The 13,635-nt window shown below is 34.7% G+C and overlaps 1 protein-coding gene across 2 annotated transcripts in view; it reads left to right on the forward strand.

Annotated features, from left to right (window-relative positions):
- LOC124531676 (protein phosphatase 1 regulatory subunit 14B) overlaps positions 1-10,773 on the forward strand; it is a 40,975-nt gene extending 30,202 nt beyond the window's left edge. For both annotated transcript variants that reach the window (XM_047106170.1, XM_047106169.1), the window contains exons 3-6: positions 280-405; positions 5,813-5,908; positions 8,829-8,870; positions 9,718-10,773. In XM_047106170.1, coding sequence (XP_046962126.1) covers positions 280-405; positions 5,813-5,908; positions 8,829-8,870; positions 9,718-9,759 — 306 coding nt within the window. In that variant the 3' untranslated portion in view covers positions 9,760-10,773. The remainder of the gene's footprint in view (positions 1-279; positions 406-5,812; positions 5,909-8,828; positions 8,871-9,717) is intronic.
- Positions 10,774-13,635: the final 2,862 nt, after the last annotated feature.

The raw sequence follows: 13,635 nt of genomic DNA on the forward strand, positions 1-13,635 counted from the left end.
GTTCACTCACCCTTCAAACTGGAACACAACAATACTGAGCACTGTTGTTTAGCGGTAGAATAGCTGATGAGTGGGTGGCACCTACCCAGATGTTATCACATTTGCTTGGTATCTTAATGTTTTATGTTTTAAAAATTAATGTTTTAAAAAATATTAGGACCTGAATCGAAGTATCACGTCACAAACTTATATCTTATATTATAACTGGTTTGCAAATATAATAAATTTAAATATCGGTCATCGCTTGAATTCTGTATTGACATTTCTTTTTTTTTTCAGGTAAAAGAGAGACGTGAAAAATTCCTAACAGCCAAATACGGCAGCCACCAGATGGCGCTGATCCGCAAACGTCTCGCCGTCGAGATGTGGCTGTATGATGAGCTGCAGAAGCTCTACGAGACCCCGGTCAGTGTTTTGACATATTAACGCTTCTATTAAACATTTAGTGGCTAGAATTAATCCATCAGGCATTACTATACATCTATCTCGTCCTCGGCGGTGAAGGAAAACATCGTAAGGAACCCTGCATGTTTCTAATTTCATCGAAATTCTGCCACATGGGAACAACGTGGTGGAATATGTTCCAAACCCTCTCCTTAGTGGAAGAGGAAGCCTTAGCCCAGCAGTGGGAAATTTACAGGCTGTTTTTATGGGTATTGACCTGTACTTTAAGATCGTTTACAAGGAAAGCTGGCACTAAGTATATTTATTTATTTATTTATTTAACAGTTTATTAAAATTTGCCAGATACAGTACAGATACAAATATATAAGTCACAGGAAAGCAAAATTTAAAAGGTATGCTTATCCCTATAAGAGATTTCTTCCAGCATACCCAGAAGAGTGAAAATAGACAGAACAGTGAAAGGTAGACAGGCAAGAGTTTACAATTACAAAATAAAACTAAAACAAATACTTAACTAAAAATGAGAAATATATATATAATACATTAAAGTTTACATATATAAATGCTTATAATATACATACATATAAATACATATGCCAAAATTAGGAGACTGATAAGAAATGCTCTTTTAACTTCTTTTTAAAAATGTGAATTGAATTAGAAGTGCGAATCGTGCACGGCAGAGCGTTCCACAAACGCGCTGCATGCACTGTGAAAGCGGAGGTGTAAAAATTAGAATTATGAGAAGGGATTTGTAGTAGGAGCTGGACATTAGGACGGCAAGGAGAACCAGGAGGATGCAAGAACTTGAAACGTTCTCGAAGGTAATTGGGATATAAGGGATTAAAAAGTATATTATAAAGGAGACATAGAACGTGAGTATCCCTGCGAAGACGTATAGGAAGCCACTTGAGTTCAGCTCGGAATCTAGAGACATGATCAAATTTGCGTAGACCAAAAATGAAGCGGATGCATAAATTTTGTAGCCTCTCAAGTTTATCAAGCAGTTCTTCAGTAGCGTCAAGAAAACAGGAATCAGCATAATCTATCAGAGGAAGCAAAAGAGATTGAACAAGAAGAGTTTTTGTTTTTGTAGGAAGGAAATATTGAAGAGGTTTAAGGGAGTGAAAGGAGAAATTAATCTTTTTACTTACCTCATTGATATGCTTGGACCAGGACAGGTCACTACTGAAAAGAAGACCCAAATTTTTGGCATGCTCGGTATAATTGATTGGTATGCCGTTATATGCTAAAGGAGGAATGCTATTTAAAGAGAGACATTTATGCATATACCGACTTCCAACAATTAATGCCTGCGATTTTGCGGGATTCACGACAAGGCCAAAACTGTTAGCCCAATTGTGAATCCGTTTGAGGTCTTCGTTTATACCAGTAATAGCCGTAGTAACATCCACAACACTAAAGTGGCGATACAATTGTAGATCATCTGCATAAAGGTGAAACTTAGAAGAAATTACCGCTGATATAGTATCAATGAAGACAGAAAATAAAAGAGGGGATAGCACACTGCCTTGAGGAACGCCCGAATTAAGCGCGCTCCAATTTGAGCTTAATTCACCCAACTGAATGCACTGCGAGCGTCCTCGAAGATATGATTCAAACCAGATACACGCAGAGGATGACACGTTTAAAGATCGTAAAACGCATAAAAGAACATCATGATCTACCGAGTTAAATGCATTGCTAAAATCAAGCAATACAACTACAGTAAGTTGACGATTCTCCATAGCGTATCGAATGTCCTCCGTAACCTTTAGAAGCGCTGTAACCGTGCTGTGACCAGCTCGAAAACCAGACTGCCAAGGGCTCAGGAGACGATTAGACACGAGGTAAAACGCCAACTGTTCGTGAATGATATGTTCCAAAACTTTAGAAAGGAAAGGGAGGATTGAAATTGGTCTATAGTGTGAAGGAGAACTAGGGTTAGGTATTTTAGGTAGAGGGATAATGTGAGCATTTTTCCATACTGACGGAAAAGTGCAGGTATATATGGAGTAATTATACAGATGCGTCAGGACAGGAAGGAGCTCAGAGAGAATAGGGAGAATCATTCTGGAACAAATCGAATCACTACCAACTGCAGCTGATTTAATCGATGATACATGTTTCTTTACATCATCTTCGGTAACTGGCTGAAGAGAGAAAGAAGAACATTGCGGTAATACATGTTTGGACAAGTCCGAAATAGTATTTGATTTAATTACATCGTCCAAAACAATAGGGGATGTAGAAAAATGTGAATTTAAAGCATTGAGATCCACTAAATTGTCACCAGAAACGGGAACTTTACCAACACCGAAAGTTTTTAGGAAATTCCAGACCTGTTTACTGTCAGAATTATGAATAGTGTCGTGGATGTATCTACGCTTCGCTTCACGACATAATTTGTTGCATCGGTTTCGCAGTAACCTGTACCGGTCCAAGTTATCATCAGACGACCATTTTCTAAGGCGAGCTTTAGCTTTATCACGCTTTGACATCATTTCCTTTATTTCGGAAGTGATCCAGGGAGCTGGTCGGTGCTTCAACTTAACTCGCTTAATAGGAGCATGGCAATCATACAGGTCCATCAATTTGGTGTTAAAGAGGCTGACCTTCTTCTCAATGCAATCTTCGTCTAAGATAGGTGTCCAGTCGATGTTACCAGCATCACGCTTTAGCTCGTCATTGACGATTTGATTGAAGCTACGACGAAAGGTATATAAAGGTTTTCGTTTGGAATGGCGGACATTATAGGAGACAAATATGAGGTCGTGATAGGAGAAGCAGGAGGGTAATTGACCGTGGGTGGCAACATGATCAGGAAGAGAAACAATAATCAGGTCGAGAAGAGAAGGTGTAGTATTAGGAAAGTGATGTGTAGTAGACAGAGGGAGGGAATGTAAGTTTAAGGACGACAGAATAGATAGAAGCTTATTCGAACGAGAATCATTTTTTATTAAACATGTATTAAAATCTCCTAACAATAGAAGATGTTGGTACAAAGGACAAAGGTTGTTTAGGATATTGTCTAGGGAGGAGAAATAATCAATGTGAATTGAGGGACTATACAGGACACCTAGGAGTACTTTGGAGTGGCCAAGGATAATTTCAAGGAAAAGGAATTCAGCGGATTCGGAGTATTGGTTAGGAGAGGACAGTACAATCGTGTATGGGATTCCCGTTCTTAGATAGATAGCAACCCCACCCCCACCCTTTCCCGTTCTATCGTTTCTTATTAACTTGTAGCCGGGTAAGGAGAATTGAACGGAGGGAAGTGAAGGTTTTAAGAATGATTCCGAAATCAAGATAGCGTCTACTTGACTGTTACTGAAGGACATTGAAATATCAGAGAGATGTGCAGGGATACTCTGAGCGTTAATGTGGACGATATTAAGGTTAAGAGGAAAAGGAGAAAAAATAGCGTTTAATTGGTCATGTAACAAAATGTCAGGGGAACCATCGCTTTCGGCACTAAAAAATTCATCACAAGAAGAAGAGTAAGAATTTGAACTAATGTTGAGTAGATCGGCATAATCCATATTAAAAATTAAAAAATATATATAATATAATATAAAAAATAAAATAAAATAATATATAAAATATTAAAAAAATAAGAAATAAATAAATTTAAAATGACTAAGTTACTATATCTACTTTACTTAATTTATTTTACGAACTACGTTATTTTATTATATTTAAAAAAAAAATGCAACAAAATTTACATATCAATAACACCACTCAAGATTAAAAAAAAATAAATAAATAAGAAATGCATTTTGCACTCATAAGTAGATAACTTAATAAGCATAGAAAACATTTTTTGTAATAAGCTTTATAAATGCGCTGTCACTGTCATGTGTAACAGTGACATCCCCATATCGTATGTCACGTACAATGACAATGACTAGTGCAAATTACGAAGGAGCAATTTAAAAAGTAAATTAATAATAACAAATAACTTATTACACAAAGGAATTACAAAAAAAGTTTAGTTACCCTACAACGAAAGACATAAAAAAAAAACCAAACGATGTAACCCGACCAAAGTGAAGAGGTACGTTTACGTTAAAGTATTTAAAATATTTTATATAGTGGCTGTATGAAAACAATACCTAAGTTACAGTTTGCGCCTAATTTTTCTAGGAGATTTCACGAGCGGCTTTTCCTTTTCCTTGTCGGCACTCTTGATAACCGGACGATCGGGCAAGTCTTGCTTCGAAGAGGAAGAGAACTTTGAAATAATATCTTGGAGATCGGACATAACTTCAATTTTTCTTCGCGTCTTGTCAGGGAGCAGTATAATAATTTTGCTATCAGAAGTCCAGCAGCTATTAACGCCGAAATGTTTTCGCGCTTCCATGAAAACGTGATGTTTGGATTTCGTAAGGAATTCTGATATAGTAATGCCGGACCCTTTGAGTGAAGTCTTAGAATTCCATACAAGTTGGCGCATGTTATAGTTGTTAAACCTGACTAAAATAGGCCTCGGTTTACCTTGATGAACTCCCAGGCGATGGCACACTTGCAAATCACTAGGTCTGACCTCGGACAACTCTAATCGGTCGGTTAATATATTGTGAACAGTGTTGTCAAGCTTTTCATTTTTTTCTTCAGGGACACCATGGATAAGGATGACTTTTCTACGTAAGTGAGCTTCGTGTCGTTCAAGACCAAGGGTCAACATCTCAACTTGTGATTTCATAAGTGTGAGAGTCTTCCAAACAAAGACTTTGAAGTCGAGAAACTCACTGGCCAATGACTTCAAATCCATAGAGGGAGCAGCAGATGGCGGGGAAAGTTTTTTCAGCCTCTCTTCGTAGTTCTTCATTCGAGAATCAAACATTTTCACTATTTCATCAAAGTTAGAGGACATTTTAAGTGATTGGTCCATGTTTGTTGTAAATAAGGTTTTTCTTGTGCAAAATAAAAGTGAAAATTAAAGGAGTGGTGATTGCCTTTTATTATAATTTTAATTCATGTGATAAAAGTTTTTAAAATAAATAAAATTATTAATTATGTTTACGAGCTTTATAGAGAAGATGTACACACTTGTAAGTCTACCCACAAAAAAAAAAAAAAAAAAAAAAAAAAGAAAAAAAATACGGCTAATATCACATTTATATCAAATACAAGCTTGCACACTATACCCAAATAATTTACACAATATACCAAATACGCCAATAATTATGTTGCGTTATATATTAATTTTTAGTATGGTTTATTAACATAAAAATAAAATTAAATGCTTAAATATATACAAATATGAATTAAAACTAGTAACTAGCAGCATTTCCCCGTTGAATCTCAATTCCGATTGGGCAAAAAACTAACCAAACTGTCACCAGTGGATACAATAAGAGGTGTTATATTTGCAGTTAATCAGAACATGGTAATTTGTTCTCAGGAGACGACGCCAGCTGGGGCCTCTCAGGAGGTAGAGGTGGACATTGACGAACTGCTGGATATGGACAGCGACGATCTGCGCCGGCGGCACCTCACGGTAATTATATAACTTCCTATATCGATTTGGTATCGCTTAACGCAAGTCACAATCGATAACGTGAGACCATTACCAATAGTCGTTACGTTTTATTCAAGTCCCTAAGGGTACCTTAGATAAGAATAATTTTACAACGCTAGAACTGACATACATAATTATTACATAGTATAAAACAAAGTTGCTTACCACTGTCCCTATGTGTGCTTAGATCGTCAAAAGTACGCAACGGATTTTGATGAGGTTTTGTTTTAATAGATAGATTAATTTGAGAGAAAGGTATGTAATACATGGACAATACAATCATTTTTAATGATAATTTTAGAAGTTTGTAATGTGATGTCGTAAATAAACAAATTCTGTAGTATATTTTATATTAGATGTACCGATCGAAGCCGGAGCGGGTTGCTAGTACTCTATATATGTATTTATTATTACATAGATACACATATATCCTACTCATATAGCTTCTGACGTTCTATCACGTTATATACATCATACATACATTACATCATAATCAAAGACATTAATAGTCCCATAGAGAATTACTACTTTTTAAACTAGTTAAAAACAATGTAACAATTAAAACTACAGTTTTATTATAAAAATAATTAAACAACTTAAGCTGTTAGGGCCCTAAGTTTCCCTATAAACTTACTGATAACAGAACGGAATGTTCAGTAATTCGCTAAAAGCATGCAAGAACCTATTGCACGTAAGTAATTATACCAATTTAAAACAAAAGGATATTGAAAACTTCCACTATCCACCTAATTCCATTAATCGGTCAGCTCGAGATCTTTATATATCGATTTATATATTCTTTAAAATATTTAGTGAAGGTTTAATTTTATTCGACATAGTAGGGCATCGTAGAATCTACCCAGTCTGATACACATACTCATCATATATGTATTCTACTGGTAAACAGCAATACATGTATTTGTGCTCCAGCTTGAAGGGTATGTAAGCCAGTTTAACAGTGTACAAGCATAAGGTAAATAACATCTCAGTTCCCAAGATTGGTGGCGCATTGGTCGTTTTGGGATTGGTTAAATAAAATGACGGCCCATATATGTATATATGGGTAGTGATAACTCACCATCAGATGGCCCATTTGTCTTTAAATGTATATAAACATGATACATTCAATAAAATAGATAGGGCCCCAAACCAAATAATACTTCTGTTATGGATTTCTTGGTCTCATTTTCGCAGATTCAAAACAGATTTGCCTTACAGTTAATTTCAAAGATAATAAATAAATTAAGACCCTCTGTATGCACGCGTTTCATAATATGCAAGTTCTTGCTTTGTTTTAAACCATTACCCTTACAAGTATGTTACTACGACTTCCTAGATTTGTTTACATAGTAACTATATAAAGTTACACGCGAAGCTAATATAAAATAGTGTTCATTGTCACTAATTTTATCAATAAAACCTACTTTAAAACCTCAAAGTATTTGTTTTATCTCATAACAATTACAATTATCACATAAAGTTATTTTGTTATTTGATTATCAGTTATTTACATTTTGTGTACAAGATTAGGCCTATATCAGTGATGTCACAAGTACCTCATAATTTTGGACGTGGCACATTCTTCGAGGTCTGATAAATATCTACAAAATCATAACACAAAAGATGGGTTCACCTTTTTTTATGGTATAGATTGGCGGACGAGCATATGGGCCATCTGATGGTAAGTGGTCACCATCGCCCATAGACAATGACGCTGTACGAAATGTTAACTATTCCTTACATCGTCAATGTGCCACCAACCTTGGGAACTAAGATGTTACGTCCCTTGTGCCTGTAGTTACACTGGCTTACCTTGTATTAGTTGCCACAAATAGGATCAACACAGTTCACATACCAAATAACAATTGAATTTAAAACAATGAGGCTAGCCGCATTGCGAAAAACCTGTGTTTTTTTATTTTGGCACTTCTGTAACGGTATTACTACGTACGATTATGTGTGTATATACGCGTAGGGCATGTATACGCATACACTTATGATTTCAAATAGGCGCTGTAAAATATTCAAGCGTTAAAACAAATCATGCAAATTTTAAATGTGGAAATAAAAATTAAGTACTTAAAAGTCATTGAATTTCGAAATTATTAGCGTAGTGCCTTAGGTTAAAACAACTCATAAATATTAGAAATTCATAATTCTTTTTAATAATTATATTTCTAAAAATACAACAAACCTTAATATAATATAATACACAAAGAATAGATCTTTGGGTATTGACCCATAAGAGCTTAACTATGTTTTTTTCATAAACAATGTTTCTTTAATATTTTGACCTAAATAGGCTTCATAACAGCAGATTTATAAATACTTTAACACCCTCCTAATATGACTATGACATACTTGCCTACATTATATATACGGAAAACCCTTACGTCCAATTTTCTAGATTTATTATAAATGGTAAAGTAAATAAAAAAAGTAACAGCCTGTAAATTCCCCACTGCTGGGATAAGACCTCTTCTTCCATTAAGGAGAGGTTTTGGAACATATTCCACCACGCTGTTCTAATGTGGGTTGGTGGAATGCACATGCAGAATTTCGATGAAATTAGATACATGCAGGTTTCCTCACGATGTTTTCCTTCACCGCCGAGCACGAGATGAATTATAAACACAAATTAAGCACATATATATAGTGGTGCTTGCGTGGGTTTGAACCCGAAATCATCGGTTAAGATGCGCGCGTTCTAACCATTGGGCCATCTCAGCTCATAAATGGTTACAAATATGTTTATATATATATACACATATACACATATATACGGTATATATATACACATAACTATAATATAAAATATATAAAAATATTGTTTCTCTGTCTTATCCTCGTTATGCCACTATTTGACTGTTATTTTTAAATTATTTAAATCTCTTTTCAGACGTTATTAGCGGATGCGAAGAAACCACAAAAAGATGTTCATGTAAGTAATTTGACATTTAATGACAATCAAAATATTCGTATCGTTAATTGATACAATATTTATTCTTATCTATATTTGTATTTCGTATCGCAAACTAACTATATCAATTAGAAAAACGGGCTGATTCATATTTAAAAAATGCAAACATTACGAATCCGATGGTTATAGATAGCCGTAATAGTTGTAACTGTTAATGTGTTAAAAGATAAAATCATATTAATTGTATAATTATTATTGAACAATGATATGAGCCTACATATATGATATATCGATCTTAAAAGGAGGATATACATCGTTGACCATGCTTGATTGAACGGTTTCGGTGAATATGCTTTGTGTTGGCGAATAAAAAGGCTACATCTCGTCACGCACGAATTTGTCAAGGGACAAAGAGGCCGATTATTAAAGAAGCAAAATATATTTGAGGGAATAAAAAACAAGCCCAAGTATTTCTTGTTTATATTATTCAATTTTGAATACGGGTACCATTGTCAATAAAAATACTTGTGTCAGATAGATGATAAAAAGGAAATAGTTACGACGCTAAACGGATACTTTTTTTTTAATTTTTTTATGCTGAAAAAGACATTAAAACGCTGAGCAAATGCTGTCATAATTTTCTATTGCAACGGCCAGCGAGGAAAGTTCTTTTAAAGCGAAATCAAATAAGCCCAATTTACAGACATCCAAGTTCTTATAGGGCATCGAATTTTTACCCTTCAATCTAATTCAATTCACGTCACAATGGTTTCCCGTCAGCAGCTGTCTGACATGGCCTCTTAGATATAGTTTTAATAGTAAAAAAAAAACACGACACAAAAATATAAAATATATTTATTGTTTTCAGAAATTCATCAACGAGCTGTTAGAAAAGGCTAAAACTCTTTAAGTGTAAGCGGAACCAAATCTCAGAAGACGAAGAGGAGACGCGTCGCAGACGACGGTGTAGTGCAATGTTGTGTTGTGAGCGCACGAGCCGTGAACGTGCTCGTAGCCTTGTACATACCGCAGCGAACGCGCCGCCCCGCGGTAGCCGCTAGTCGCATTAGCAATAAGATACGTAGGATATAACTAATTAGGTCGACATCGGTGTATCGTAACTCTGAACAGTTTTGCTTTTACCCCAAAATGGATAGACGACAAATTTAAATGCAATCAACATATCATCGTTTTATTAAAACATTCAGAGCTCTGAAGCTCGCTGTCCGATGTTTTATCTTAATCGTGCAATTTTTAAAACTTGTAGATAATAAACCAATCAATGATTGTTTTACATAGATTAAAAAAATATATAATAAAAATAAATATTGTTGCTGTTTCGTTCAGAAATCGGCCTAATTGATATACATTTTTTTATTAGTACTGAAATATTTAAGTACATATACCTATTGGGATTCTGCCCAAGGTATTAGTCCTTACAGAAAATTCTTATCGATAAAATTTTACCTATTTATTTTAATAGTAATACAGATTTTGTTTTGCCAAGTCGATGTGATGATTTTGTGTATGTTAATTTTATTAAAATATGAGTGATTATAAAGTAAACGCAACGTAAATCATAAGTGTATATGTAATTACGTATTATATTTGCTCACAATATTGATCCTAATAGGTATACGAGCAATAAATATTCTAAGAAACCAGTATCGATTTATTCAAAAAAACAATTTTGTATAATTTAACTTTATAACAAAATACAATCCTAAATATTTTTTTCTCGGCAGTTCGCTGTTGAGTCTGTGCCCTTTACGTTACTCGATTATTAGACAATATTGCAGTAAGGAACTAAGCAACGTTTAACTTAATGTATACTCGTAAGATTAGTATTGTTTGCGACTTAGAAACTAGTCTAGATATTACTGTCAAGTGATGATAGACGTTTTTAATAAAGCAATTTATTAAATAAAATGGTTTTATTTCAACACGACGACCTTTTGTGTTAACATAAATATTATAATTAAGTGCTCTGAGCAAGATCGATCATATCACCGCCTTACTGTGAAATATCTATCCCAACGCGTACAAAGAAATTTGGTAACTCTTTTCTTTGTCGCACCGCCAAATAATGGAACTCTTTACCAGCACACGTGTTCCCCTCTTATAACCTGGGTGCCTTCAAACAAAGCGTGAAGAGGCATCTTGCGGGCCGGCATGGCGAGGGTTACTAGTGCAAATCATTCTTGCCGTCCGTACTAGTCGTCTTCGCGTTAGGACTCCACTTCGACCCACCCGGATAAAATAAAAAAATGCCCGTCAGAGAAGTGATCACTCATTTATTTGTATGTTCCGGTTTAAAGGGTGAGTGAGCCAGTGCAGACACAATGGTCATAAAATATTTTGGTACTGAGGTTGGTGTTTCAATGGCAATGTAAGGTTAATATTTCTTACAGTCTTAAAATCTATGGGGATGGTGATTGCTTAACATCAGGTGGATTACTTGGCAGTCTATCTACCAATATAATAATGCCGTTCTGAATAGGATACTTTGTTCTTATCTAAGATCGTGGGTTCAACCGGACACGTCAAAGTAAATTTTCATGTGGTTATTATGTTCAGCAGTAAAGGAAAACATCGCATTTTCATAATGTGTCGAAAGTTATTCGACATTCCTCACGTTGTCTCTGACTGACAGAGAGAATATTTTCATGCAAAAAAGAAATGTCCGGCCTAATTATAATCTGGATAACGAAACTCCCATAGGGACATTTTTAAAAGAATTGGTATTGTTACAGTTGCTTCAAAATATGTTTCCAAAAATATTACTCATATTTACAATGCTGTAGTTATTTTTGAAAGGAACGCTAACAACCATTGTACATTGAGGAAAGGTAAACTTATAACCTAGTTTCCGACTTCATAGTTAATCCTTTATGGAGCAAGATATTCATTTTTATAATAAGATTTTACAGCTATTTTTAACTTGACCTAAAAAACTTACCAGCCCATCTTGTATAATGTATTATATCTTGATTAACGCGACATATTAAGTACTCAATATAAGATTATTAAAGATAAAAAGCATGAATTTAGTATTTATAATTACTAGGCAGGATATATAAAAATATATTTGTATTTTAGTGACAATTTATAAAATTCAAAAGTACTTTTATTAGTCTACTTAATTAAATAATAAAACGCTGCCAAATTGTAACAAACACGCGAAAACTTAAGGGAAAATACGTGTTTATAAAAACGATAGATAATGGCCTTATTGGCGTAACAACAAAAATGTTTTAATGCCTATTGTATGGAATATGCAATTCCGAGCCGAGATGGCCCAGTGGTTAGATCACATTGACATTAGACATCGTACATCTTAACCGGTGATTGCGGATTCAAACCCAGGCAAGCACCACTGAATATTGATGTGCATAATTTGTGTTTAAAATGACGACCTTGACGACCTCCGTGGTCGAGTGGTGAGTACACTGTTTTTCATGGGTCCGCCACTTCGAGGTCCCGGGTTCGATTTTCGGCCGAGTCGATGTAGATTATAATTAGTATTCTATGTTCTCTTGGGTCTGGGTGTCTGTGGTACCGTCGTTACTTCTGATTTTCCATAACACAAGTGCTTTAGCTACTTACATTGGGGTCAGAGTAACGTATGTGATGTTGTCTCATATTTATTTATAAAATCCATCTCATGCACGGTGTTGAAGGGAAACCTACATGTGTCTAAATTTAAGTTCTGCCACATGTGTAATCCAACAACCCGCATTGGAACAGCATGGTGGAATATGTTCCAAACCTTCTCCTCAAAGGGAGAAGAGGCCTTTGCCCAGCAAAGGATACAGGCTGTTGTTGTTATGCAATTCCATCGAATGTAATATTATTTTCTGTACCACGCCAAAGACTATGTGTAAGTAGTGATTATGTCGGATACCTCTTTGATGACTAATATCTCAATAGTGATACCAAGACCTTGATATATAAATGACATCATCAAAAAGGATGAACATGAAAAAGGGGTTACCCTTTTTATGATTATAAAATACCATATGGTATTAAAACTAGAACCTCGAGCTATGCAGTCTATCGTTTAATAAAATGGGTTTTAGAAAATTATTTTTAGAGACTTTAGGAGGTAAAGATATAACTTTTTATTTTGCTATCAGATGTTTGTAGATTCAGAAATAGGCATGGACGTTACGGCTGTCAAATATGTCAGAGTTTTAATGTCTTTATTTATCTAAGCAAAATTATGATTATCACTGTAGAGCTTTGAGCAAGCCTATCTGGATAGGTACTAGTGTTGCATATCGATAGTCCACTATCGATAGACTATCGATAGTGAATGTGTAAACGATACTATCGAGAGTTTTGCAAAAAACATTACTTTTAACTTCGATGGTATCGATAGTTTTGTGCTATCGTTAGCCAATAATTTCCGATAGTATTACTTTCTCAAGATAAATTGTTTAGTAGGTCAAGTATAGTGTTTATTTCAATAAATTTACCCTAATATTTGTTTTTATCATTAAAACATTTTATACAGAATAAGGAATAATGAAAAATTTAAAGGTACGTATCTGTCCGCATACATGGTTGAATGTATTACAATTCTTTATGTAATAGGTGCGAAAAATACTCATTTCTCGGAATATTTTCAAAAGAATTTGTTAATATGATAGCACAGTCTGTGCACGTATTTTCGAACTGTTTCTGTTTCTCTATTTTCTACTTCTTTTTCTTAAAAATACAACAACTATATTGCTTATATTTAAAAAGCAATACTATCAAGAAATCGCTGGCTATCGATATTATC

This window comes from Vanessa cardui, chromosome 8 (assembly GCF_905220365.1).
Source record: "Vanessa cardui chromosome 8, ilVanCard2.1, whole genome shotgun sequence".
Taxonomy (NCBI): Eukaryota; Metazoa; Arthropoda; class Insecta; order Lepidoptera; family Nymphalidae; genus Vanessa; species Vanessa cardui.